Raw genomic sequence first — 24,858 nt, 5'->3', positions numbered from 1 at the left:
GACATTTTAACTTCACTCCCCAATTCTTTTACCATTGTAAACATACTTCTCTCCATTATACTGCCACTTTAATAAATGACCCACTTCCTATTAGAACATAGAACAGGCCCTTAGGCCCACGATGTTGTGCCGAGATTTAATCCTAATGTAAAATATAGTAACTTAACCTACGCACCCAACTCACTGCTATTCATGTGTATGTCCAGCAGTCGCTTAAATGTCCCCAAGGACTCTGCTTTCACCACCACCGCTGGCAACGCATTCCATGCATTCACAACTTTCTGCATAAGAACCTACCTCTGACGTCTCCTCTATACTTTTCTCCTAATATCTTAAAACTATGACCCCTCATATCAGTCAATCCTGCCTTGGGGAGAAGTCTCTGGCTGTTGACTCTATCTCTTCCTCACATTATCTTGTACACCTCGATCAGGTCACCTCTCTTCCTCCTTCTCTCCAGAGAGAAAAGTCCGAGCTTATTCAACCTTTCTTCCTAAGGCAAGCTCTCCAGTCCAGGCAGCATCCTGGTAAACCTTCTTTGCACCCTCTCCAAAGCCTCTGTATCTTTCCTATAGTAGGGCAATAGAACTGGACACAATATTCCAAGTGTGGTCTCACCAGGGACTTGTAGAGCTGCAACAAAACCTCGTGGTTCTTAAACTCGATCCCCCTGTTAATGAAAGCCAAAACACCATATGCTTTCTTAACAACCCTATCCACTTGGGTGGCAACTTTGAGGGATCTATGTACTTGCACACCCAGATCCCTCTGTTCCTCCACACTGCCAAGAATCCTGTCTTTAATCCTATATTCAGCATTTGAGTTCGACCTTCCAAAATGCATCACTTCACATTTATCCAGTTTGAACTCCATCTGCCATTTCTCAGTCCAGCTCTGCATCCTGTCTATGTTGCGCTGCAGCCTGCAGTAGCCCTCTATACTATCGACGACACCTCCAACCTTTGTGTCATCTGCAAATTTACTAACCCACCCCTCAACCTCCACATCCAGGTCATTTATAAAAACTACAAAGAGCAGAGGCCCAAGAACAGAGCCCTGCGGGACGCCACTCATCACTGACCTCCAGGCAGAATACTTTCCATCTCCAACCAATTCTGAATCCAGATAGCCAAATCTCCCTGTATCCCATACATCCTGACTTTATGAATGAGCTTACCATGGGGAACCTTATCAAATGCCTTGCTGAAGTCCATATACACCACATCCACTGCTCGATCTGTCTTGACACCTCCGCAAAGAACTCAATAAGATTTGTGAGGCATGACCTGTCCCTCACAAAGCCATGCTGACTGCCTTTAATCACACTATGCTTTGCCAAATAATCATAAATCCTATTCCTCAGAATTCTTTCCAAAACTTTGCTGATCACAGACGTGAGACTGACTGGTCTGTAATTGCCAGGGATTTCCCTATTACCCTCCTTGAAAAGAGGAACAACATTTGCCTCCTTCTAATCCTCCAGTATCACTCCCGTGGAGAGTGAAGAAGCAAAGATCCTCGCCAGCGACTTAGCAACCTCCTTTCTCGCTTCCTGGAGCAGCCTGGGATAAATGTGGTCTGGCCCTGGGGACTTATCAATCTTAAAGTTTTCCAAAATTTCCAGCACATCAACTTCATCAATCTTGATCTGGTCAAGCCTGTATCCCAGCTCCTCTAAGTTTTCATTCACAACAAGGTCCCGTTCCTTAGTGAAAACAGAAGCAAAAGACTCATTTAGGGTTCCCCTATCTGCTCAGACTCCGCTCCTCCTGTCTGGAGTGCACATTACATTATTAAATCAAAAAGAGACACAATGATATGAATTATGTCCAGTGAACTTCGCTTCCCACGGTTCCAGATAACTGTACTAGATAACCTTCTCTGCAATGATAAAAGTCTGAGTTTTGGTCTTTTTATCTGTTCTAATTTTCATGGTTTGTTTTACATTCTTCACGTGGTTTTTGGCCAACTCACAGTGGTTAGTTTTTCTCAGAAACTTGACACATAGACTGGGCATGTAGTCTGAGAGTTTTGGTTCATAAATTTTCTTTAATTAATTTAACAGATCTTCTCAACCCACATCTGTATATCAGTTCAAAAAGACTGAATCCTGTGGACTCTTCAGAAGCACCCCTAACTGAAACATGTTATGTCTTTCACTTAAGACACTTCTAACAATAAACTCTAATGGTGCTCTTTAAAGTTTGATGCTATCTTTCTGATGTCCTTAAGATTGTTGATAAAAAGCTGAAGACGTAAAATATTTTATTTGAAAATTATTCATTATTTCTTTTAAGTTTTGCGACATAAAATTGTATCTTAATCCCATGGTATTTAGAACATAGAACATATAACAGTGCAGCATAGTACAGGCCCTTCGGCTTTCGATGTTGTGCCGGCTTAGATCAGGCTAACCTACATACCCTGCGTTGTACTATCTTCCACATGTCTATCCAAGAGTTGCTTAAATGTCCCTAGTGTATCTGTGGACATGGACCCCAAGATCCCTCCATTCCTCCACAGTGCCAAGAATTCTGCCTTTAACCCTGTAATCTGCATTCAAATTCGACCTTCCAAAGTGATCAACTTCACACTTTTTCAGGTTAAACTCCATCTGTCACTTCTCAGACCAGCTTTGCATCCTGTCAATGTCCCGCTGCAACCGACAACAGATATCTACACTATTCACAACTCCACCAACCATTGTGTCAACTTACTAGCGCACACTTGCAATTTCTTTGTGTAATCCATGTCTTGCAAAAAGTTGAACTAACTTCACCACTATGCCTTTTGCCATAATTTCCCCCAAAGGCACTGCTTCAGAAAGTCTCTTAAAAACTTCTATAACTATTAAAAAAAGTAAATCCCATTCCTGCTTTTAGATAAGGGGGTCTTACACATGAAGACCCTACAAAGTGGTTCTTGGAAAGCTGGTAGCAAAATGAAAGGTGTACTTTTAACTGATGGTTAGGTTATTTCCACAGCTCCACTATGTTGTTAAGTTATCCAAGGCAATTGAAATATTACAGTTTTTAACCTACTTTCTCCTAATACCCAAATGACCTGCCAGTGGAACTTCATGAGCCACTTGTAAAGTCTAATTATGGTACTCAGAAGGAACAACCATCTGATGGATGAGTGCATGTTACTCTTTGACTGGCATTTTTGAGGTGGTCTCCATTTATTTATTAATTCTTTGTCACAGGTATGGGTTCTGATTCAATTTTTGAGTACGCTGTTTGATACGGTTCATAATTCAGCATCAACATGTTGCATTTATATTGAAGATGATGGACTAAGCATGTCAGGTTCATTCTTATATTCATCCTTTGTCAATTAGGTTTTCAAAAAAAAGTGTCAGATAATTAAATTTCCAAATCAAACGCTTTCACAGAAACGTAGGTGATAGGAGCAGGAGTTCAGCCCCTCTAGCCTGCTCCGCCATTCAATAGGATCATCGATCATCATTGAGCTCAATACCCTAATCCTACTCTCCCCCGAAACTCCATGGTCCCTTTTGACTCAAGGGATAGATCTACCACTTCCTGGGAATCACATTTTGCCCTCAACCACTTTTTGTGGTAGTGAATTTCACCCATCCCTGGATTAAGAACGTTCTCCTCTTTTCAGTCTGATAAAAGTTTACCCTTTATTCTTAAACTGAGACCCCTGGTTCTGGATTCCCCCTACCATCAGGAACATCTTCCCAGCATCTAACCTGTCTAGACCAGTTGGAATTTTATTAGGTTTTGATGAGATCCCCCCCCTCCACGTCCCCCAACTTATTCTTCTAACATCCAGTGAATACAATCCTAACTGAATCAATTGCTCATTTATCAGTCCTGCCATCCCCTGGAATCAATTTGGTAAACTTTCACTGCACTCCCTTTATCACAAAAACATCAATCTCAGAAAAAAAGACCAAAACTGCACACAAGACTCCACACGTGGCCTCACCAATGCCCTGTATAAGTGCAACAAGAAATCTTTGTTTGTGTCCTCGAATCCTCTCGCTATGGAGGCCAATGTACAGTTTCTCTTCTTTACTGCCTGCTGCTTACTTTCAACAACTCTTGTACAAGTACACCTAGGTCTCAGTGAACACTCTTTCTCAATTTACAGCCAAACATAATCGGCCTTCCTATTTTTGCCACTAAACAGCATAACTTCACATTTATTCACATTGTACTGCATCTGCCATAAATCTGCCCACTCCCTCACCCTGTCCAAATCACACTGCAAAATTAGATTAGATTAGATTAGATTAGATTAGATTATTTACAGTGTGGAAACAGGCCCTTCGGCCCAACAAGTCCACACCGCCCCGCCGAAGCGCAACCCACCCATACCCCTACATTTACCCCTTACCTAACACTACGGACAATTTAGCATGGCCAATTCACCTGACCTGCACATCTTTGGACTGTGGGAGGAAACCGGAGCACCCGGAGGAAACCCACGCAGACACGGGGAGAACGTGCAAACTCCACACAGTCAGTCGCCTGAGGCGGGTATTGAACCCGGGTCTCTGGCGCTGTGAGGCAGCAGTGCTAACCACTGTGCCACCGTGCCACCCACGGCGTGTCATTCTGCTCACAGCTCTCCCCATCATCCAGCTTTGTGTCATCTGCAAATTTTGTGACATCACACTTAGTTCCCTCATCTAAATCATTAAATTATATTGTGAACAGCTGGGGTCCTAATATCAATCCCTACTATACTCCACATCACTGCCTGCCATTCAGGGAAAAAAACATTTAAATCCTACTCTGTTTCTGGTCTGTTAACTAATTCTCTATTCATTTCAATACACTATCCCTAATTCCATGTGCTTTAATATTACAAATTAATCTCTTATGAGAGAGCAAATGATTCCTGTTCCTGTTTAATTCTATGAGTTTGTAATATAGTTACAGCACAATCAGGAAACAATCCAAGACATTATTCCTGTAACTTCTCATTTTCTTTTACTTCTGCTGCTTATTCCAATATTCTCAGCAAAGTCAATATATTTGAATCCACCAAATCATTCCCCAAAGTAAAATTATTTCTTTATTAGGAATTTTTTGTTATCCCTACAACAAATGTTGCTGTTAGGGTGGCACAGACAGTCACCTGAGGTTAGCACTGCTGCCTCACAGCACCAGGGTCCCAGGTTCGATTCCAGCCTCAGGTGACTGTCTAGGTGGGGTTTGTACATTCTCCCCGTGACTGTGTGTGTTTCCTCCAGGTTCTCCATTTTCCTCCCACAGTCCAAAAATATGCAGGTCAGGTGAATTGGCCATGCTAAATTGCCCTTGGTGTTAGGTGCATTAGTCAGAGGGAAATGGGTCTGGGTGGGTTACTCTTCAGAGGATCGGTGTGAACTTGTTGGGCCGAAGGGCCTGTTTCCACACTGTAGGGAATCTAATCCAAGTACAAAAGGCATGGTAGCTACAATTTTTATTTGACTCAAAAGATAGATTGGAATGTATGTTGTGAAGAAGAAGCAAAGAGCTTGCAGAAAGACAATCAGGTTGAGTGAGTGGTCAACAATCTGGCAGATAGACCATAATATGGACTTACGTGAAGTTAAAATAAATCACACAACACCAGGTTATAGACCAACAGGTTTAATTGGAGGCACTAGCTTTTGGAGCGACGCTCCTTCATCAGGTGATTGTGGAGGACACAGAATTTATAGCAAAAGTTACAGTGTGATGTAACTGAAATTATACATTGAAAAATACCTTGATTGTCTGTTGAGTTCTTTCATCTGTTCGAATACCATGGTAGCTTCACTTCTTTCATGTGTAAATCACAAAACCTTTTTTTACCTGCCATGTACATGGTGGGAGGTGTCCCCATGTGTATGGTGGTATCCATGTCCACACTCTGACACGTCCTGCAGCACCTACCGTGACAGGGTTGTATGGGGTTGTCCTGAGAGCCGGGCAGCTTGCTACGAACAATGATTTGTTTGAGGTTTGACGGTTGTTTAAAGACAAGTAGTGGAGATGTGGGGAAGGTCTTGGTGAGGTGCTCAGCCTCATTGATAAGGTGCCGCGAAGAACATGGTGTAGTTCTTCAGCTCCTGGGAAGTACTGAACAACGAGGGGTACCCTGTCGGTTGCAGCACGTGTCTGTCTCCTGAGGAGGTCATTACGGTTCCTTGCCGAGGCACGTCGGAACTGGCAGTCGATGAGTTGAGCAGCGTACCCAGTTCTTGTGAGGGCATCCCTGAGCACTTCCAGGTGCCCGTCACATTCCTCCTCATCTGAGCAGATCCGGTGTACATGTAGGGCTTGTCCATAGGGGATGGCTGTTTTAATATGTTTTGGGTGAAAGCTGGAGAAGTGTAGCATTGTGAGTTGTCTGTGGGTTTATGGTAGAGTGTGGTGCTGAGGTATCCATCCTTGATGGAGATGCATGTGTCCAAGAATGAGACAGATAGTAGAGAGTAGTCCATGGTGGGTTTGATGGTGGGATGAAACTTGTTGATATCACTGTGTAGTTTTATCAGTGACTCCGCGCCATGGGTCCAGAAGTCTTGTTCGAACCTGTGCATGAAGATGTTGGCATATTGGGGAGCAAATTTAGTTCCCATGGCTATTCCATGTGTCTGGATGAAGAACTGGTTGTCAAAGGTGAAGACATTGTGATCGAGGATAAAGTGGATGAGTTGTAGGATGGTGTTTGGAGATTGGCAGTTGCTGGTGTTGAGTACTGAGGCTTTTGCCGCGATGCAGTCATTGTGGGGGATGCTGGTGTAAATTGCTGAAACATCTATTGTGACAAGGAATGTTCCTATCATGGTATTCGAACAGATAAAAGAACTCAACAAACGATCAAAGTATTTTTCAATGTATAATTTCAGTTACATCACACTGTAAACTTTTGCTATAAATTCTGTGCCTTACAATTGTGTCCTCCACAACCACCTGATGAGGGAGCGGCGCTCCGAAAGCTAGTGCTTTCAATTAAACCTGTAGGACTATAACCTGGTGTTGAGTGATTTTTAATTTTGTACACCCCAGCACAACACCGGCATCTCCAAACCATTACGTGAAGTTGTTCACTTTGGCAAGAAGAAATTAAAAAAACAGTATTGTTTTAATGCAGAATGACAGTGGAAATCTGAGGTGCCGAGGGATTTAGATATTCTTGTTCATGAATCACAAAAAGTTAGTAGACACGTAAAGTATGTAATCAAGAATGCTAATGGGAATGCTTACCTTTACTGAGAGAAATTAAAACTAAAAGGATGTTTCTCAGTTATGCAGGTTATTGATGAGGCAATGTCTTGAATACCATATACATTTTAGGTCTCCTTATTTAAGGAAGGATGTAAAGTAGATTAGAGGATATTTGCTAGATTGATACCTGGAATAAGTGGCTCGTCTTAGGAGAAAGATTGGACAGATTGAGCTTATTTCCACTGCAGAAAAATGAAGAGTGACTCGACTGAAGTTTAAAAGTGAGGTCCTGAAGTGTTTTGGCAAGATACATATGGAGAGGATGTTTGCTCTTGTGGGTAAAAAAGAAATTAGGGGTTGCCCTTACAGAACAGTGGTAAGGAGAATTTCTTTTTCTCTCAGAGAGTTGTATAACTTTAGAATGTCTGCCTCAGAAAGCAGTGAAGAGAGCACTGCTGAATATTTTTAAGACAGAGGCAGATAGACTCTCCTTACGCAGGAGAATCGAGGGCTGAAGAAGGCAGATGAGAAGTGGAATTCAAAACACAAACAGATCAGCAATAATATTATTGATTGGGGAGCAGTTTCAAAGGGTCAAACTTTGGGATCTACTTTTGTTTTTATTTCCCAAGTTCATAATTGCTACTTCTTGGATCTTTGATACTTGATGCACATCAATGGAGGCCTTAAGGGTTACTAGAATACGTTTTATGAACTTTTCTGCAGTCACGATTTTCCACCAATTCCCAAATTTTAATTTCAATGATCAAAACTACAAATCCTACAGAATTTGTTTTCTTGAAAATTCTACAAATGTCTGCTTAGGTTTATTTCTTGGAGTTTAAATTTAATTCATACGCATGGAGTATTACTTTGTTAACAGCTTCATAGTTTGCAGATTGTTCTTCGGATAAACCAGTATATGTAACACATAGCTTACCTATTAGGGTACTCTGGAACATTATGGGACAAAGATTTCTTGACCACTTCAATTTCGCAGCAATCTTTACAAATAATGTGAATTATATTTAACTCCATCCTCTGTATATTTATGTACTGAATATAGATTTCAAGTAAAAATCAAATCCCCCAATGAGATGGGAACTAAATTACTACTTTTTTCTTCCTTTACTCTAAACTTCTCACCAACCAAGTAACATAGTCTGAGTTCCCTACTTGGAGTTTAGGCTTTTTAAAATTCCTGTGTGATGGAATACTCCCCACTTGCCTGGCTGGGTGCAGTTCCAACAACACTCAAGAAGCTTGACACCATTCAGGACAAAGCAGCCCACCTGAAGTGCAACACATCCACAAACATCCACCCTCTCCACCACCCAAGCTCAGTAGCAGCAGTATTACCTAGAAGATGCACTGCAGAACTCACCAAAGATTCTTGGAGAGCACCTTCTAAAACCAAGACCACTCCCATCTGGAAGGATAAGCACAGCAGATACATGGGAATACCACCCCCTGCAAGTTTCCATCTAAGCTACTCACCATCCCGACTTGGAAATATATCAATGTTTCTTCACTGTTGCTGTGTCAAAATCCAGGAACTCCCTCCCTAACAGTATTATGCGGCACATGGGCTGAGCAGTTCAAGAAGGCAGCTCACCTCCACCTTCTCAAGGGCAACTAGGGATGATCAGCCAGCAATGCCTACGTTCCACAAGAAAATAAATATTTTCTTTTCTTTCTCCTCTATTGCCAACCAAAACTTTCTTAATTTTCTCTTTTTCATTGCTATATTTTCTTTACTTTCTCTTGCCATTGCTCTTTTCTTTTCAGTCTCTACTCAACTATTTTTGTTTAATTCACTTTATCCTTTTAAAGTTTTTATCATTTCACCTGAAACTTAGCCAGCAATAGTGATGACACATGAATTTCCAGCTTCCTTATTTACAACTCCAAATGCTGGACAATTACTTGACGCATCACATCCGTACAGAGTCGTAGAGTATGGAAACAGACCTTTCGGTCCAACCTGTCCATATCCCAATCTTATCTGCCAAATTCTCAGTTTAACATTTGCTAATGATTTCAAATAAATTGCTATATTTTCTGCTATGCTACATTTTGAAATTCTAATCTGTGCAACATACTTCACAACAAATCTCCCACTTTTGGTTTCAATATCCCTACGTACTTGTTTTAAAGATTCACAGATCCCCCTTAAAATCAAAAACTTCTGTCGGGGATAAACCCCCAACTGGGTTTTGATCCTAGTTAATGTTAATACTAATCAAGCCAGATTCCAGTGTAAAAGCTGTCTCGTCTATCGTAAGTTTTTTTTGCAATTTGGTGACTTGTGTTGGTCTGTCATTGAATTTACTATTTCTAATATTTCTATTCATAAGAGACTACCAACACACTTTTAACAAAAGAACCAAGTTTATTTTCATAGAAGAGAAAAAAAAATTGTTTAACACCAAACAAGAATGATTTGAAATAGTCTTATTACAAATACCAGAAAGAAAGATACAACCCATTTCCTGTCAACAACATTATAGATATTTAAACTTCAGTGAAGTGCCATCTTGTCTCCACTTTTAAAATTTCCTTTTTTAGTTGGCACTGTTTCCTTTCTGGCAAATGCCACATTCACTTGATGTCATCTTCTTCAGTCAATACCTCTTCAAGAAACTCAAACAAATTGCAAACACAACTCACCTAAACTTGACACAGATTCCTCACATTCCAATTCAAAAGGCTGCTGTTTCAGGAATTTTCTTTTATTAACATTAAACAACTCAGCACTTATTTTCTCTTGGCCTGCTCCGAAGGCTTCTAAGCTAACACTATCTTTTTTTTTGTCAGTACAGCAAACTCCCTGAAAAAAGTTTCTGGATGGTTCCTTCTTTTGAAAAGTGATTTTTCTTTCTCTCAGGCAGAGGCATTGGACACCCCTTATTGCCAGACAAGAGACCAATTTGTTCTCTCTCATCTGTATTTTGTTCTCAAAGCACTGAACCATTCATGTAAAGGCTTTTAATAGCCTCATATAAATGCATGTAAATATCCTGGGGTTTATCATTGCAATGACTCACCAAATCTCCTTCAGGGCAGCAGAGACATGGGAATACCACTGCCTGCAAGTTCCCCTCCAAACCATTCACTATCCTGACTTGGAAACATATCACTGTACCTTCACAGTCACTGGGTCAAAAAACCTGGAATTCCCTTCCTAAGGGCATTGTGGGTCAACCCACAGCACATGCACTGCTGCAGTTCAAGAAGGCAGCTCACTCCCACCTTCTCATGCAGAGTGGGCGATAAATACTGCCCAAACTTATCACACCCACATTCCTTGAACAAATAAAAAAAGTTAGATTTTGTTGCCTTGCTCTTTGAAACTGGCTATCTTTGCTTTCTCATTGCCTCAGGCCTGTTATTGCTTTAAGCCCTTTGCAGACTCTCACTGGGCCTTCTCTAAGCTTTTCATTTATTTATTTATACATTTCCAAACTTCAGCTGTAATTTGCTGAAGTTTACTTTCATCAGATCAACAAAGCATGTCAGTGATAAATCACAGTAAAAGACTGGCAAAAAGCTAAATGTTTTCAGTGCAACAGAAATCTTTAATCAATAACAAACAAACAGTGTAATAGATGATGGAGCATTGTTGGCATTGCTACCTCTGTCCACTTGGTAACTCATTGACTAGTAAAAGTTAATTAGATTGAGTAACTAGTTAATGTTGGATGAAGGTTAAACACTCTTCACTGTTCCCAGGGCCCAGCAAGCAACTGAGAAATTGACTTCATGAAGCCTTCAAAGCTAATGTTTTCTCATTCAGTCTGCAGCAACTGTCTGTGTGGAGTTTGCACATTCTCCCAGTGTCTGCGTGAGTTTCCTCCGGGTGCTCTGGTTTCCTCCCACAATCCAAAGATGCGCAGGTCAGGTGAATTGGCCATGCGAAATTGCCCGTAGTGTTAGGTGCATTAGTCAGAGGTAAATATAGGGTAGGTAAATGGGATTGGGTGGGTTACTCTTTGGAAGGTCAGTGTGGACTTGTTGGGTCAAAGGGCCTGTTTCCACAGTGTAGGGAATCTAATCTAATCTAAACTACTTCCAGATATGACATTGCTGCTCTCAAACTCAAAAATGCACCTATATCCACATTTCTTAACCCACACAACGTAAAATCATACATCAAACCTTAAGCTATACATAGTTCTGTCCAACTGACAACCCAAGTTTCCAAATAGAGAAGTGTAATATCTCTCATGACCATTCTTCACATAAGAGTCAGGTTATCTGGAACCCAAACCCCACTGATAGTCAGCATCGCACGACTGCATTGAAAGTAAATGTTCTCAAAAGTATATAGTGAAGGACACCTGTGAAGCCAAGGCCTGCATCAACCTGGTACTTACATGTGTCTTTGTGCCTGTACAATAGCATTAACATCCTCACGGTTCACCATACTCAACATCCTGCTGCAGAACACAGCGGAGGCAGAGGCCTCCATTCTGTGTGAGCCTGAAAAACACACATTTTATTACATAGAATGGATCACTCAATGCTGGAGTACATACCAACCCTGGCATTATTCTGTTACAGTGACAGATCTGTCCACATGAGTACTGTGATCCAGTGCTAGACTGCGATGGACCCGCCCCACCAATACTATAGCCATTTGCTAGATAGTGCTAAACCCGACCCCACCAGAACTGTAGCCCCAAGTTACACTGCAACAGATTTGTCCCACCAGTGCTACAATCCAGTGTTGCACAGTGCCAGATCTGTGCCCACTAGTATTGTATCCCACTTTTATACAGTGATGTACCTGTTCCCAACAGTACCACAGCCATAGGCTATAATGCGACAGATCTGTCCCCAACAGTACTATAACCCAGGAGAAAATTAGGACTGCAGATGCTAGAGATCAGAGTTGAGAATATGGTGCTGGAAAAGCACAGCAGGTCAGGCAGCATCCGAGGGGCAGGAGAATCGACTTCTCGGGCAGAAGACTATTCCTGATAAAGCGCTTATGCCCAAAACATTGATTCTCCTGCTCCTCGGATGCTGCCTGACATGCTGTGGTTTTCAGGCACCACACTCAGCACTATAAGCCAGTGTGGCATACTGACAGATCTGTCTCCACCAGTACTATACCAGTGTTATATACTAACAATACTGTACCCCAGTGTCACACATTGACAGACCAGTCCCAACTGGCTCTGTACCCCAGGGTTATAAAGAGACAGTCCTTCTCCACCTGTACTGTACCCCAGTGTAGTACAGAGACAGACCTGTCCCCACCAGTACTGAACACCAGTGTTATCAATGTGTAGATGCTCCGACTAGAGGAGCAAATATAGACCTTCTTTTGTGCAATAAGGCAGGGCAGGTGACGGAAGTAAAAGTGTGGGAATACTATGGGTCTAGTGATCATAACTCTATTAGTTTCAAAATAGTTATAGAGTCATAGAGATGTACAGCACGGAAACAGAACCTTCGGTCCAACCTTTCCATGCCGACCAGATATCCCAACCCAATCTAGTCCCACTTGCCAGCACCCGGCCCATATCCCTCCAAACCCTTCCTATTCATATACCCATCCAAATTCCTCTTAAATGATGCAATTGTACCAGCCTCCACCACATCCTCTGGCAGCTCATTCCATACACGTACCACCCTCTGCGTGAAAAAGTTGCCCCTTAGGTCACTTTTATAGCTTTCCCCTCTCATCCTAAACCTATGCCCTCTAGTTCTGGACTCCACGACCCCAGGGAAAAGACTTTGCCTATTTATCCTATCCATGCCCCTCAATTTTGTAAACCTCTATAAGGTCACCCCTCAGCCTCCGACGCTCCAAGGAAAATAGCCCCAGCCTGTTCAGCCTCTCCCTGTAGCTCAGATCCTCCAACCTGGCAACATCCATGTAAATCTTTTCTGAACCCTTTCAAGTTTCACAACATCTTTCCGATAGGAAGGGGACCAGAACTGCACGCAATATTCCAACAGTGGTCTAACCAATGTGCTGTACAGCTGCAACATGACCTCCCAACTCCTGTACTCAATACTCTGACCAATAAAGGAAAGCATACCAAATGCCTCCTTCACTATCCTATCTACCTGCGACCCCACTTTCAAGGAGCTATGAACCTGCACTCCAAGGTCTCTTTGTTCAGCAACACTCCCTAGGACCTTACCATTAAGTGTATAAGTCCTGCTAAGATTTGCCTTCCCAAAATGCAGCACCTCGCATTTATCTGAATTAAACTCCATCTGCCACCTCTCAGCCCATTGACCCATCTGGTCCAGAACCTGTTGTAATCTGAGGTAACCCTCTTCGCTGTCCACTACACCTCCAATTTTGGTGTCAATTGCAAACTTACTAACTGTACCTCATATGCTCGCATCCAAATCATTTATGTAAATGACAAAAAGTAGAGGGCCCAGCACCGATCCTTGTGGCACTTCACTGGTCACAGGCCTCCAGTCTGAAAACCAACCCTCCATCACCACCCTCTCTGTCTTCTACCTTTGAGTCAGTTCTGTATCCAAATGTCTAGTTCTCCCTGTATTCCATGAGATCTAACCTTGCTAATCAGTCTCCCATGGGGAACCTTGTCGAACGCCTTACTGAAGTCCATATAGATCACATCTACTGCTCTGCCCTCATCAATCCTCTTTGCTGCTTCTCAAAAAACTCAATCAAGTTTGTGGCACGCTTTCCCATGCACAAAGCCATGTTGACTATCCCTAATCAGTCCTTGCCTTTCCAAATACATGGACATCCTGTCCCTCAGGATTCCCGCCAACAACTTGCCCACCACAGAGATCAGGCTCACCGGTCTATAGTTCCCTGGCTTGTCTTTACCGCCCTTCTTAAACAGTGGCACCACATTTGCCAATCTCCAGTCTTCCGGCAGCTCACCTGTGACTATCAATGATACAAATATCTCAGCAAGAGGCTCAGCAATCACTTCTCTAGCTTCCCACAGTGTTCTCAGGTACACCTGATCAGGTTCTGGGGATTTATACACCTTTAACTGTTTCAAGACATCCAGCACTTCCTCCTCTGTAATCTGGACATTTTGCAAGATGTCACCATCTATTTCCCTACAGTCTATATCTTCCATATCCTTTTTCACAGTAAATACGGATGCAAAATATTCATTTAGTATCTCCCCCATTTTCTGTGGCTCCACACAAAGGCCGCCTTGCTAATCTTTGAGGGGCCCTATTCTCTCCCTCGTTACACTTTTGTTCTTAATATATTTGTAAAGACCCTTTGGATTCTCCTTAATTCTATTTGCCAAAGCTATGTCCCCGTTTTGCCCTCCTGATTTCCCTCTTAAGTATACTCCTACTTTCTTTATGCTCTTCTGAGGATTCACTCGATCTATCCTGTCTATGCCTGACATATGCTTCCTTCTTTTTCTTAATCAATCCCTCAATTTCTTTTGTCATCCAGCATTCCCTATACCTACCAGTCTTCCCTTTCACCCTGACAGGAATATACTTGCTCTGGATTCTTGTTATCTCATTTCTGGAGGCTTCCCATTCTCCAGCCGTCCCTTTACCTGCGAACATCTGCCTCCAATCAGCTTTCAAAAGTTCTTGCCTAATACCGTCAAAATTGGTCTTTCTCCAATTTAGAACTTCAACTTTTAGATCTGGTCTATCCTTTTCCATCACTATTTTAAAATGAATAGAATTATGGTCGCTGGCCCCAAAGTGCTCCCCCACTGACACCTCAGTCACCTGAGAAGAGAAAATGAGGTCTGCAGATGCTGGAGATCAGAGATGGAAATGTGTTGCTGGAGAAGCGCAGCAGGTCAGGCAGCATCTAGGGAACAGGAGAATCGACGTTTCGGGCATTAGCCATTCTTCAGGAAAGAAGGGCATTCCTGAAGAAGGGCTAATGCCCGAAACGTCGATTCTCCTGTTCCCTAGATGCTGCCTGACCTGCTGCGCTTCTCCAGCAACACATTTCCACTTCAGTCACCTGCCCTGCCTTATTTCCTAAGAGTAGGTCAAGTTTTGCACCTTCTCTCGTAGGTACATCCACATACTGAATCAAAAAATTGTCTTGTACACACTTAAGAAATTCCTCTCCATCTAAACCTTTAACACGATGGCAGTCCCAGTCGATGTTTGGAAAGTTAAAATCCCCTACCATAACTACCCTATTATTCTTAAAGATAGCTGAGAGCTCCTTACAAGTTTGTTTCTCAATTTCCCTCTGACTATTGGGGCGTCTATAATACAATCCCAATAAGGTGATCATCCCTTTCTTATTTCTCAGTTCCACCCAAATAACTTCCCTGAATGTATTTCCAGGAATATCCTCCCTCAGCACAGCTGTAATGCTATCCCTTATCAAAATTACCACTCCCCCTCCTCTCTCACCCCCATTTCTATCCTTCCTGTAGCATTTGTATCCTGGAACATTAAGCTGCCAGTTCTGCCTATCCCTGAGCCATGTTTCCGTAATTGCAATAATATTCCAGTCCCATGATCCTAACCATGCCCTGAGTTCATCTGCCTTCCCTGTTAGGCCTCTTGCATTGAAATAAATTCAGTTTAATTTATTAGTCCTACCTTGTCCCTGCCTGCCCTGACTGTTTGACTCACTTCTGTTCTCTCAGCTGTACCTGTCTCAGACCAATCTCTTTCCTCACTATTTCCCTGGGTCCCGGTCCCACTCCACTCCCCCCCCCCCCCCCACCTTACTAGTTTAAATCTTCCCAAGCAGTTCTAGCAAATTTCCCTGCCAGTATATTAGTCCCCTTCCAATTTAGGTGCAATCCGTCCTTCTTGTACAGGTCACTTCTACCCCAAAAGAGATTCCAATGATCCAAAAATGTGAATCCTTCTCCCATACACCAGCTCCTCAGCCATGCATTCATCTGCTCTATCCTCCTATTCCTGCCCTCACTAGCTCGTAGCACTGGGAGTGATCCAGATATTACTACCCTTGAGGACCTCCTTTTTAAATTCCTGCCTAACTCTCTGTAATCTCCCTTCAGAATCTCAACCTTTTCCCCTCCAATGTCGTTGGTTCCAATGTGGACAATGACCTCCTGCTGGCCCCTCTCCCCCGTGAGAACATTCTGCACCCACTCTGAGACATCCTTGATCCTGGCACCAGGGAAACAACACACCATTCTGCTTTTTCTCTCCTGGCCACAGAAACGTCTGTCTGTACCTCTGACTACAGAATCCCCTAACACAATTGATCTCTTGGAAGCCGACGTACCCCTCGTTGCATTCAAGCCAGTCTCAATGCCAGAAACTTTGCTGCTCGTGCTACGTTCCCCTGAGAATCCATCACCCTCTACATTCTCCAAAACAGCATACCTGTTTGAAATGGATATATCCACAAAAGACTCCTACACTAGCTGCCTACCTCTCTTACCCTTCCTGGAGTTAACCCATCTATGTGACTGTATCTGAGACTTTCCCCCCTTCCTATAACTGCCATCCATCATATACTGTTGCTGCTGCAAATTCCTCTCCAACCGATCCAATCGATCTGATAAGATTCGCATCCAACAGCATTTATGGCAGATATAATCCGCAGTAACCCTTAAACTCTCTTTAAACTCTCACATCTGACAAGAAGTACATATCACTGCAAAGGCCATTTTTGCTCCTTCACAATCTACAGACCCAGAAAGTAACATCGTCTTATTCCTCTACAAACACTGCCCCAGGTTAAATTAATAGCTATGGCTTATATTTTAAGTTTAATCAAGAGAGACTAATCTCCAAAAACATATAATCAAGAAAGAATCCACTATACTCACTACTGCAGCCTCTCACTTGGACAGACTTAAAATAACAATTAACTTATCTAATTCTGTGCTGTGAACTTCGCCCAACAGTTCCTCCAAGATTAGTTGTGAATTTCACTGTTTGTTAATTTTCCCAGATGCACTTCGATGTCCAGCGATACACAAATTCAAACAGCAAAGGAGGTAACTGTGCAGGTTCTCTCTCTCTCTCTCCTGCACTGACCTCACCATGTGCTTCCTTTGTCTGCTCTTCTCCCTTTTAAAACTGCTGTTGTTTTGACTTTTTTTCCCGAAAGTTCCAAAACAAACAGTAATTGCTACTCCTGGAATTTGTGGAAACCACCTCCAACACCTAAAATACCTCAAAAAAAAGGGGAGCAGCTCTTACAGCCAGAATTTTTTTCTGTCCTCCATCTTGGATTACCCAGAATCATGGAAAAGCATAAGCCTTCCATTAAAGTTATTAATTTTAAGGCAAATTTTAATGGTGCAAGACTCAAATGTTGATTGGAGTAGACTGTTCACAGATAGAAGGATGTCTGACTAGTGAGTATTTGAGAGCGTGATGAGGAGTGTTCAGAGGCATTTTGTTCCTGTTAGAGTGAAGGGAAGGTTGGTAAGATTAAGAAACAATGGATGAATAAAGATGTTGAGGTTCTCGTCAAGAATAAAAGATGATCTTATTTTAGATATAGATAACTTGGTTTAAGTGAATCTGTTAATCAATATAAAGAGTGTAGAGGCATGCATAAGGGAGAAGTGAGGAAGGCAAAGAGGGGATATGAGATAACATTGGCAGATAAGGCGAAGGATAATTCAAAGAGATTCTACAAGAAGAAGCAAGAGCAAGAGGTTAACTAGAGAGAGGGTAGGGCCTCTTAACATTCAAGACACAACCCACGCCCTCCACCTCCTCCAAGACTTCAGTTTCCCCGGCCCCCAACATTTCATCTTCACCATGGATATCCAGTCCCCCTAAACCTCCACCCGCCTCCAAGCCAGGGCCTCCAAGCCCTCCGTTTCTTCCTCTCCGGATGTCCCCAATAGTACCCTTCCACTGACACTCATTCATTTGGTTGAACTGGTCCTCAACAATTTCTCCTACGAATCCTCCCACATCCTCCAGACTAAATAGGTAGCCATGGGAACCTGTATAGGCCCCAGCTATGCCTGTCTCTTTGTTGGCTATGTAGAACAGTCCATCTTCACCGGCACCACTCCCCACCTCATCCTCCGCTACATTGATGACTGCATTGGCGCCACCTTGTGCTCCCGCGAGGAGATTGAGCAATTCATCAACTTCACCAACACATTCCACCCTGACCTTAAATTCACCTGGACCATCTCTGACACCTCCCTCCCTTTCCTGGACCTCTCCATCTCCATTAACGACGACCGACTGGACACTGATTTTATTTTTTACAAACCCACCGACTCCCACAGCTACTTGGATTACACCTCTTCCCACCCTACCTCCTGCAAAAATGCCATCCTGTATTCCCAATTCCTCTGCCTCATCTGCTCCCAGGAGGACCAGTTCCACAATAGAACACACCAGATGGCCTCCTTTTAAGCCCACAATTTCCCTTCCCAAGTGGTTGAAGATGCCCTCCAACGCATCTCATCCACATTCCACACCTCCGTTCTCAAACCCCACCCCTCCAACCGTAACAAGGACAGAACCCCCCTGGTCCTCAACTTCTACCTCACCAACCTTCGCATAAACCGCACCGATATTTCCACCACCTCAAATGGATCCCACCAACACAGATAAATGTCCCTTCGCACCCCTTTCCGTTTTCCGCAAAGACCATTCCGTCCGTGACTACCTGGTCAGGTCCACGCCCCCCTACAACCTACCCTCCCTTCCTGGCACCCTCCCCTACCACCGCAGGAACTGTAAAACCTGTGCCCACACCTCCTCCCTCACCTCCATCCAAGGCCCTAAAGGAGCCTTCCACATCCATCCCAGTTTCACGTGCATATCCACCAATATCATTTATTGTATCCGTTGCTCCCGATGGAGTCTCCTCTACATTGGGGAGACAGGATGCCCCCTTGCAGAGCGCTTTAGGGAACATCTCCGGGACACCCGCACCAATAAACCCCACCGCCCCGTGGCCCAACATTTCAACTCCGCCTCTCACTCTGCCGAGGACATGCAGGTCCTGGGCCTCCTCCACTGCCACTCCCACACCACCTGATGCCTGGGAGGAAGAACGCCTCATCTTCCGCCTCGGAACACTTCAATCCCAGGGCATCAATGTGGACTTCACCAGTTCCCCAATTTCCCCTCCCCCAACCTTACCCCAGTTCCTAACTTCCAGCTCAGCACCACCCTCATGACTTGTCCTACCTGCCAAACTCCCTTCCCATCCGTCCCATCCTCCCCTCTGACCTATCACCTCCATCCACCCATTGTACTCTTTGCTACCTTCTCCACAGCACTCCCCCTCCCCCATTTCTCTCTCCAGCCTGGAGGCTCCCTGCCTCCATTCCTGATGAAGGGCTTTTGCCCGAAACGTCGATTTTCCTGCTCTTCGGATGCTGCCTGACCTGCTGTGCTTTTCCAGCACCGCTCTAATCTAGACTCTGGTTTCCAGCATCTGCAGTCCTCACTTTTGCCTCTTAATGATCAAGGAGTTCGTCTTTGTGTTGAACCTCAGGAGATGGGAGAGTTACTAAATGAATAATTCGTCTCAGTTTTTACTGTGGAAAAAGAAATGGAGTCTGCAGAATGCAAAGAAATAAACTTTGATGTTTTAAAAACAGTTCACATTACAGAAGACAAAGTTCATAAGGTTTAGAGAATATAAAAGTTGATAAACTTCCAGAACATTGTGGGAAGTAAGGGAGGAAATTACGAGATCCCTTGCAGAAATATTTGCATCATCCATAACTATGGGTGAGGTGCCTGATGACTGGAGGGTGGCTAATGTTGTATCTTTGTCAAGAAAAATTGTCAAGAGAAACCAGGGAACAATAGACCTGTGAGTCTGACTTTGGTTGTGGGTAAATTGTTGGAGGTGATAATAAAAGACAAGATTTATGAACATTTAGAGAGGCAAAAAAGATTAGGAATAGAAAGCATGGTTTTGTGCGAGGAAAATCATGCCTCACAACTTGATTGAGTTTTTTGAGCAAGTTACCAAAAAGGCTGATGATGGCAGAGCAGTAGACATTGTTTATTTGGATTTTTGTAAAACCTTTGACAAGGTTCTGCATGGTAGACTAATTAGTAAACTTAATTCACATGGGATTCAGGGTGAGCTTGCCAATTGGCTTAACAGCAGAAGACAGTAATGGTGGAGGGTTGATTATTGGACTGGAGGCCTGTGACAAGCTGTGTTTCACAAAAGATCAGTTTCTGGGTCCTCTTTTATATAAATGATTTGGATGAGAATAAGGAAGGCATGATTAGTAAGTTTGCGGACAACACCAAAATTGGACTCGATCGTTTCGATTCCAGCCTTGGCGACTGTCTGTGTGGATTTTGCACATTCACCCAGTGTCTGCGTGGTTTTCTCCAGGTACTCGGGTTTCCTCTCTCAGTGCAAAGTTGTGCAGGTTAGGTGAATCGGCAATGCTAAACTGCCCATAGTGTTAGGTACATCAGTCAGAGGGAAATGGGTCTGTGTGGGCTACTCTTCGGAGGGTCGGTGTGGACTTCTTAGGCCGAAGAGCCTGTTTCCACACTGTAGGGAATGTAATCTAATCACCACCAGTACTGTGCCCCACTGTTATTTAGTGACAGACCTGTCCACACCAGTACTGGACTGCAGTGTTATATGGTAACAGACCTGTCTCCGCCAGTACGGAACCCCAATGTTATACAGTGACAGACCTGTCCCCAGCAGGACTGTATCCCAATATTACACTATGACAGACCTGTCCCCATCAGTACTGTACCCCAGTGTTACACAGTAACAGACATGTCCCCACCAGTACTGTCCCCCAATGTTACACAGTAACAGACTTGTCCCCACCAGTACTGTACCCCAGTGTTACACAGTAACAGACATGTCCCCACCAGTACTGTCCCCCAATGTTACACAGTAACAGACTTGTCCCCACCAGTACTGTACCCCAGTGTAATAAAGGGACAGACCTGTCCCCACCAGTACTGTACCAAGTGTAATACAGTGACAGACCTGTCCCCACCAGTACTGTACAAGAGTGTTACACAGCGATAGACCTGTACCCCACCAGCACTGTACCCCAGTGTAATACAGTGACAGACCTGTCCCCACTAGTACTGTGCCCCAGTGTTATACAGTGACAGACCTGTCCCCACTAGTACTGTACCCCAGTGTTATACAGGGACAGACCTATCCCCACCAATACTGTACCCAAGTGTTATACAGTAACAGACCTATCCCCACCAATACTGTACCCAAGTGTTATACAGTAACAGACCTATCCCCACCAGTACTGTACCCCAGTGATACACAGGGACAGACCTGTCCCCACCAGTACTATACCCTAGTGTTACACAGTAACAGACCTAACCCCACCAATACTGTACCCCGGTGTTATACAGCGACAGACCTGTCCCCACCAGTTCTGTGCCCCAGTGTTACACAGTAAGAGACCACGGGGTGGTTGGGTTGGTTGGTCGGTCTGGGTCTCCCAGAGGTGTTCTCTGAAACGTTCCGCAAGTAAGCGGCTTGTCTCCCCAATATAGAGGAGGCAACATCGGGTGCAGCGGATGCAGTAAATGATGTGTGTGGAGGTGCAGGTGAATCTGTGCCGGATATGGAAGGATCCCTTGGGACCTTGGAGGGAAGTGAGGGGGGAGGTGTGGGTGCAAGTTTTGCATTTCTTGTGGTTGCAGGGGAAGGTGCCGGGTGTGGAGGTTGGGTTGGTGGGGGGTGTGGACCTGACGAGGGAGTCACGGAGGGAGTGGTCTTTCCGGAACGCTGATAGGGGTGGGGAGGGAAATATATCCCTGGTGGTGGGGTCCGTTTGGAGGTGGCAGATATGGCGACGGATGATACGATGTATATGGATGTTGGTGGGGTGGTAGGTGAGGACCAGAGGGGTTCTGTCCTGGTGGCGATTGGAGGGGTGGGGCTCAAGGGCGGAGGAGCGGGAAGTGGAGGAGATGCGGTGGAGAGCATCGTCGACCACGTCTGGGGGAAAATTGCGGTCTTTGAAGAAAGAGGCCATCTGGGTTGTTCGGTATTGGAACTGGTCCTCCTGGGAGCAGATGCGGCGGAGACGAAGAACTGTACCCCAGTGTTATACAGTGACAGACCTGTACCCCACCAGTACTGTACCCCAGTGTTATACAGTGTCAGACCTGTCCCCACCAATACTGTACCCCAGTGTTACACAGGGACAGACCTGTCCCCACCAGTACTGTACCCAGTGTTATACAGTGTCAGACCTGTCCCCACCAGTACTGTACCCCAGTGTTACACAGTGACAGACCTGTACCCCACCAGTACTGTACCCCAGTGTTATACAGTGACAGACCTGTCCCCACCAGTACTGTACCCCAGTGTTATACAGTGACAGACCTGTACCCCACCAGTACTGTACCCCAGTGTAATACAGTGTCAGACCTGTCCCCACCAGTACTGTACCCCAGTGTTATACAGTGACAGACCTGTACCCCACCAGTACTGTACCCCAGTGTTACACAGGGACAGACCTGTCCCCACCAGTACTGTACCCCAGTGTTACACAGGGACAGACCTGTAGCCCACCAGTACTGTACCCCAGTGTTATACAGTGTCAGACCTGTCCCCACCAGTACTGTACCCCAGTGTTGTACAGGGACAGACCTGTCCCCACCAGTACTGTACCCCAGTGTTATACAGTGACAGACCTGTCCCCACCAATACTGTACCCCAGTGTTATACAGGGACAGACCTGTCCCCACCAGTACTGTACCCCAGTGTTATACAGTGACAGACCTGTACCCCACCAGTACTGTACCCCAGTGTTATACAGGGATAGACCTGTCCCCACCAGTACTGTATCCCAGTGTTATACAAGGACAGACCTGTCACCACCAGTACTGTACCTCAGTGTTATACAGGGATAGACCTGTCCCCACCAGTACTGTATCCCAGTGTTATACAAGGACAGACCTGTCACCACCAGTACTGTACCTCAGTGTTATAAGGGACAGACCTGTCCCCACCAGTACTGTACCCCAGTGTTATATAGTGACAGACCTGTCCCCATCAGTACTGTACCCCAGTGTTATACAGTGACAGACCTGTCCCCACCAGTACTGTATCCCAGTGTTATACAGGGATAGACCTGTCACCACCAGTACTGTACCCCAGTGTTATACAGTGACAGACCTGTACCCCACCAGTACTGTACCCCAGTGTTATACAGTGACAGACCTGTCCCCATCAGTACTGTACCCCAGTGTTATACAGTGACAGACCTGTACCCCACCAGTACTGTACCCCAGTGTTATACAGGGACAGACCTGTCACCACCAGTACCATACCCCAGTGTTATACAGTGACAGACCTGTTCCCACCAGTACTGTACCCCAGTGTTATATAGTGACAGACCTGTCACCACCAGTACTGTACCCCAGTGTTATACAGTGTCAGACCTGTCCCCACCAGTACTGTACCCCAGTGTTATACAGTGACAGACCTGTACCCCACCAGTACTGTACCCCAGTGTTATACAGTGTCAGACCTGTCCCCACCAGTACTGTACCCCAGTGTTACACAGGGACAGACCTGTACCCCACCAGTACTGTACCCCAGTGTTACACAGGGTCAGACCTGTCCCCACCAGTACTGTACCCCAGTGTTATACAGGGATAGACCTGTCCCCACCAGTACTGTATCCCAGTGTTATACAAGGACAGACCTGTCACCACCAGTACTGTACCTCAGTGTTATACAGGGATAGACCTGTCCCCACCAGTACTGTATCCCAGTGTTATACAAGGACAGACCTGTCACCACCAGTACTGTACCTCAGTGTTATAAGGGACAGACCTGTCCCCACCAGTACTGTACCCCAGTGTTATATAGTGACAGACCTGTCCCCATCAGTACTGTACCCCAGTGTTATACAGTGACAGACCTGTCCCCACCAGTACTGTATCCCAGTGTTATACAGGGATAGACCTGTCACCACCAGTACTGTACCCCAGTGTTATACAGTGACAGACCTGTACCCCACCAGTACTGTACCCCGGTGTTATACAGTGACAGACCTGTCCCCACCAGTACTGTACCCCAGTGTTATACAGTGACAGACCTGTACCCCACCAGTACTGTACCCCAGTGTTATACAGGGACAGACCTGTCACCACCAGTACTGTACCCCAGTGTTATACAGTGACAGACCTGTACCCCACCAGTACTGTACCCCAGTGTTATACAGGGACAGACCTGTCACCACCAGTACCATACCCCAGTGTTATACAGTGACAGACCAGTCACCACCAGTACTGTACCCCAGTGTTATACAGTGACAGACCTGTCCCCACCAGTACTGTATCCCAGTGTTATACAGGGATAGACCTGTCACCACCACTACTGTACCCCAGTGTTACACAGGGACAGACCTGTACCCCACCAGTACTGTACCCCAGTGTTACACAGGGTCAGACCTGTCCCCACCAGTACTGTACCCCAGTGTTATACAGGGACAGACCTGTCCCCACCAGTACTGTACCCCAGTGTTACACAGGGACAGACCTGTCCCCACCAGTACTGTACCCCAGTGTTATACAGTGTCAGACCTGTCCCCACCAGTACTGTACCCCAGTGTTATACAGGGACAGACCTGTCCCCACCAGTACTGTATCCCAGTGTTATACAGGGACAGACCTGTCCCCACCAGTACTGTACCCCAGTGTTATACAGTGACAGACCTGTCCCCACCAATACTGTACCCCAGTGTTATACAGGGACAGACCTGTCCCCACCAGTACTGTACCC

The 24,858-nt window shown here is 44.8% G+C and overlaps 1 protein-coding gene and 1 long non-coding RNA gene across 2 annotated transcripts in view; one reads left to right on the top strand and one right to left on the bottom strand.

Moving 5' to 3' along the window:
• LOC148142481 (uncharacterized) overlaps positions 1-24,858 on the top strand; it is a 156,586-nt gene that overhangs the window by 8,891 nt on the left and 122,837 nt on the right. The window lies entirely within an intron of this gene.
• The window catches only part of kxd1 (KxDL motif containing 1), a 70,691-nt gene that overhangs the window by 26,376 nt on the left and 19,457 nt on the right, over positions 1-24,858 (bottom strand). Inside the window, exon 2 of the mRNA XM_087975870.1 lies at positions 11,552-11,657. Coding sequence (XP_087831996.1) covers positions 11,552-11,646 — 95 coding nt within the window. The 5' untranslated portion in view covers positions 11,647-11,657. The remainder of the gene's footprint in view (positions 1-11,551; positions 11,658-24,858) is intronic.

Source organism: Chiloscyllium plagiosum, unplaced genomic scaffold, assembly GCF_037043375.1.
Source record: "Chiloscyllium plagiosum isolate Xiang-an unplaced genomic scaffold, Cpla_swu_hap1 HiC_scaffold_28, whole genome shotgun sequence".
NCBI classification, from domain to species: Eukaryota; Metazoa; Chordata; class Chondrichthyes; order Orectolobiformes; family Hemiscylliidae; genus Chiloscyllium; species Chiloscyllium plagiosum.
Note: the sequence above shows the minus strand (reverse complement) of the source record. Positions and strands in the feature narration are given on the sequence as shown.